This window comes from Zingiber officinale, chromosome 4B (assembly GCF_018446385.1).
Source record: "Zingiber officinale cultivar Zhangliang chromosome 4B, Zo_v1.1, whole genome shotgun sequence".
Taxonomy (NCBI): domain Eukaryota; kingdom Viridiplantae; phylum Streptophyta; class Magnoliopsida; order Zingiberales; family Zingiberaceae; genus Zingiber; species Zingiber officinale.
In genome coordinates this window covers 64,283,173-64,287,591 of record NC_055993.1, presented here as the reverse complement: position 1 = coordinate 64,287,591, position 4,419 = coordinate 64,283,173, and the positions used below count along the sequence as shown (strand labels likewise).

The window sequence follows — 4,419 nt, the reverse complement described above, 5'->3', positions numbered from 1 at the left end:
TTCATAAAAATGTAAATAGGATATGCCTTTTTAGTATTTATTAAAGTTGAGTATGCAGTGGCAAATTGTTAAATTGAATCTGTTTGGCATCGGCTTGACCTGTTTGTAAGTGCGAGTGAAAGTAAATCATAGTTAAGTTGATATTAGATATTCAATTTACGTTGATTAATTTTAGAATTAATTAATTTTATAAATATTTTTATTGATTATTAAAAAAAATTTATTCGTTAATTTATTGATTTGTTGAGATGGAAACTCAATCTTCAAATATCTTTAAAAACAAACAAACAAAAAAAAACTCTATCACTACACTGCTCCGGAACAAACCGCAGCACCTTTGCAATTTAACAGTGGGTAGTCTGCTACGCGCCAACCGACCAGAATGGGAGTGCAATCGACTACGCGAAATGAATTGGAGCGCGAGGACCACGTGTTCGCGCTTTAGTCCAAACGTTTACATTATTTATCATGCTAAACAACAGATGAATGGTATTCCTCTCTGGTCGAAGAGTGATGGAAAAGGACCAACAACTGCCACTTGTAAATTTGTTTATTGTTTTAAAGAATAGTTATAATAATAATAATAATTATTATTATTATTAAGAAAAGTTTTGTTTTAAAAAAACAGAGAATTAACGAAAAATAGAGAAACAAAAATGAAATAGAAAAAAAATAAAAGATGACAGAATTAGGAGAAGAGGAATTCAGGGATTAGGGAAGAAATTAAAAAAAAATAAAGAATAATTATTTTTGAATAATTTTATTAATAAAGTAAAAGATTTATTTATATAAATTATCTAATTATAATAGAAATTGTAAATATGATATATAATAATAATAATAATAATAATAATAATAATAAATTTAGAAATATTATATTTTACTGTCGATTTTAATTATAATACCAAATATGAACCAATTCAAGATCCGCATCAATCCAAACTTTTTCTATTTATCTCCCTCCTCCCCGCCCAATCCAATTCCCCCTCAAAGTTCTTCCCACTTTCACCTTCTCCCCCTCCAGCACGTCGCCGCTTCCCACCAGAGGGAGCAATATTCATCCTTCTCTTCCTTCTTCTTTTTTGTTTCTTGCTTTCCTCCTCCTCCTCCTCCTCCTCCCGATGGCCCTGATTTTGGAGACACTGTTGGAGGTCATACGGCAGCCGACGGCGGCCGACGTCGCCGCAGAGCTGGCGGTATTTGTCGCCCCTTTCTGGATCGCCGTCGTTACCGGCCTTCTGCTAGGTTGGGTTTGGCGGCCCCAATGGGCTTCCGGACTAGTCAGCGCCGAGAGGCACGATTCGCCCTCGCAACTTCCGCCTCTGCCCGAGCCTTCAGCTAGTTCTACCTCGTCGGCGGCTGATACAGCCAATACGATGGCGGATGAGAAGAGGTGAATACAAAATTTATTTGCTTTTGCGTCCTTTTTTATTATATCATGGTCGATTTCTCGTGTGAGGTTGTAAGAAAACGTCTGTTTTTTTCTTCTTAATTCTTCTGGGATTTGCAGCAGTGACAAACCGGTAGTGACTGACGAGGACGTGGAGCACCTTTTCCGTCTGGTGGAGGAGACTGATGAGGGGCCGGTGTGGCAGAAGATGATGGACAAGTCCTTGCCAAGCATGTCTTATCAAGCTTGGAAAAGAGAGCATAAGGTAATTAAAAGAAAAAAGAAAAATGAGATGTTCAGGAAAAAAAATTTAAGAAAAAATTAAAGGATAAATATATAAAATGATGGGTTCATAAAAGTAATAAAAGTAAAATAATGGATGACTTTATGTATTTATCTTTAATTTTTTTTTTAAATTTTTTTCCTTAACGTATCATTGCTAAAGAAGAATATGGAAAAAAAAAAGTAAATTCTTTACTTGATTCGATACTTTTGTGATTTGCCAGACGCTCCCTCTACAATACCGTAGCAGCACTATATACGAGGAGACAACGCCAGAGATACTGAGGGACTTCTTTTGGGATGATAATTTCCGGATAAAAAATGGATGGGATGACATGCTCCTCCAGCATGCCACATTGAAGGAGTGCATGACCACAGGGACGATGGTAGTTCAGTGGGTTCGAAAGGTATATATAGTTTGTCACGAAGAATTTGAAGTATTGCTAGTGTGCACGCTGTTTGCTTAATTTATTTTCCCTGCAGTTTCCTTTCTTCTGTAGCGACAGGGAGTATATTATAGGTCGCCGCATTTGGCAGTCAGGACAGACTTATTATTGCATAACAAAGGTAAGGAAGACTAGACTGCATTCCCCAGCATGCATTTTTGTAATATTCTCAATTATTATGTATGTATGAATTTTCCTCTTTCCAATAATTAAGTCAGTTTGAGTATATTATGATGATCCATATGTAAAAAAAAAAAAGAAATGAGAAAACACGTAGTGAACTTACTAATAAATGCTTTGATATTATTGCTCGTTTGGTTGGACCATTTGACCATTTATTATATAACTACCACATCTACCTCAACCTACTTGATGGGCATTTGCAATTCCTAAATCTCAATATCCAGCTCAACAAGGATATTATAACATTGCCTGAGCAAAAAGAAAATATATATTTTTTTCGTTGTTGTTGTTATTTTCTTGATACAATTCCTCCTTGTCCACCTTGGGTAACGGTATTCTTCTGATTTGTTTTGGAACGATTTCAAGAAAGAAAATAGTAATCCTAATTTGTATTTTTTGGTTGGTTTCCACCAAGTTCTTACTAATACTTTAAGAAAGAAAATAAATAATATGAACATAAATAAATTACATGAAATAACTATGAAGGCTCTTCTTACTGTCTGCATATATACTGCTTTTGAGATCTAGTTTGCCATTTGCTTTTATAGTGAGAACTGAGATTGCTAAACATGACTACCTTCTTTCAGGGAGTGCCTTGTACGGACGTACCTCGGCGCAACAAACTGCGACGCGTTGACTCGTATTATTCAAGCTGGTGCATTCGTCCAGGTGCACGGTCTTGTATATTTGATTTTTCAATAAATACAAAAGTGATGATTTCCAAGCCTTCTCAGCTCGTCGAATGACTCAAGCTTTTTAACTTTATCCTTATCCAGCTGAATCAAAAAGAGATGGCCAGATGAGTGCCTGTGAGATTCTTCTGTTTCACCATGAAGACATGGGCATCCCACGGGAGGTCACAAAGCTGGGGGTTCGTCAGGGGATGTGGGGCTGTGTCAAGAAGATTGAGCCCGGCCTGCGAGCCTACCAAGCTGCCAGGAGGTCCAATGAACCATCGTCGAGGTTCGCTTTAATGTCACAAATCAACACCAAGTTTGATGCTGATCGGCTACGATCTACTGAGATCGTCTCGGATTCATCAACTGAAATTGTGGAAGCAGAGAAACCTAAGAGCTGGGCCAGTAACATTCCTAGGTTTCTTATAGTTGGCGGGGCCGTAGCTGTTGCCTGCACTCTTGACCATGGTCTTCTGACTAAGGCTGTCATTTTTGGTGTTGCGAGGAGGTTTGCAGGGAAGGGCAAATGAATTTAATCTGTAAATAAGGAATTGTACAAGGGCCGCTTAAGCATTGCTGCGGAACAATGAAATTGTTTTTTGCCAAAATCATTCCTTGTCATCGAGGGTTAGACATAAAAAATGTATAGCTATATCTTATGGTTCTTGTTCAAAAATGTATTTCCATGATGACCGGTGGAAAATTTTCGTGGAGTCGGATCAATCATCTCATATTTAACGTTACCCGACTTGATTAATCATTTTATTTGAATACGTATTTGTTCCTGTGGTCATGGTGTCGCGGTAGGACATTCAAGTTGTCACTCAGACATCCACGATTTGAATTTCAACTACGACATATTTATAGGAATTTTCTTCCAAATAAGAGGCGTAATCAAAGGATGTTAGATTTCTGGGTTGGTCGCTGTGTGCGCTTCCCGATTTATCCTAATGATCGGTGAAAAATTTTTATGGTATCGAATCTATCACCTCAGATATAGTCAATGACATTAATTGAAATTATCAATTTTTTTTTCAAATACGTATTTATGTCATCTCATCCATCTCTTTAGACGATAGAATTTAGAGACAAAGAATGGGCTTGGTTTGCCGGCTTAGAAAAAAGATGGTAAAAAAAAATAAATAAAACTGAGGCAACAAATTTGTACTCGAGAAGAATTACGATGCGTAGTGTTTGAAACAGGAATCTCTATATGTAATCATGATAAGCTTTCTTGGCTTCAGAATGTGCTCTTCCTGTTCCATCGGTTAAGGAAATGCACTTGATTGTGGATGCATCTGAATTTTAATTGAATGAATTCTTCCCTTCGTTAGTTCAGGGGGAAAAAAAATTCACTAAAATCAAGATTCATTCAGTTGGCTAATTTAATTACAGATTTTTGGAATAGGGTCTAAGAATTATCGTTTTCATTTTATTTTAA

The 4,419-nt window shown here is 36.8% G+C and overlaps 1 protein-coding gene across 2 annotated transcripts; it reads left to right on the top strand.

Annotated features, from left to right (window-relative positions):
* The first annotated feature begins 951 nt into the window (after positions 1–951).
* On the top strand, positions 952–3,704 carry LOC121975098. 2 transcript variants are annotated; one of them, XM_042526506.1, is made up of 6 exons: positions 952–1,393; positions 1,514–1,655; positions 1,897–2,079; positions 2,156–2,239; positions 2,889–2,970; positions 3,078–3,704. In XM_042526506.1, the coding sequence occupies exons 1-6, from the start codon at positions 1,122–1,124 to the stop codon at positions 3,506–3,508; spliced, it is 1,194 nt and encodes a 397-aa protein (XP_042382440.1). In that variant the 5' UTR covers positions 952–1,121; the 3' UTR covers positions 3,509–3,704. The 2 variants fall into 2 exon arrangements, with proteins under 2 accessions (XP_042382440.1, XP_042382439.1); XM_042526505.1 differs by having other exon boundaries at positions 1,511–1,655; positions 3,078–3,702.
* Positions 3,705–4,419: the final 715 nt, after the last annotated feature.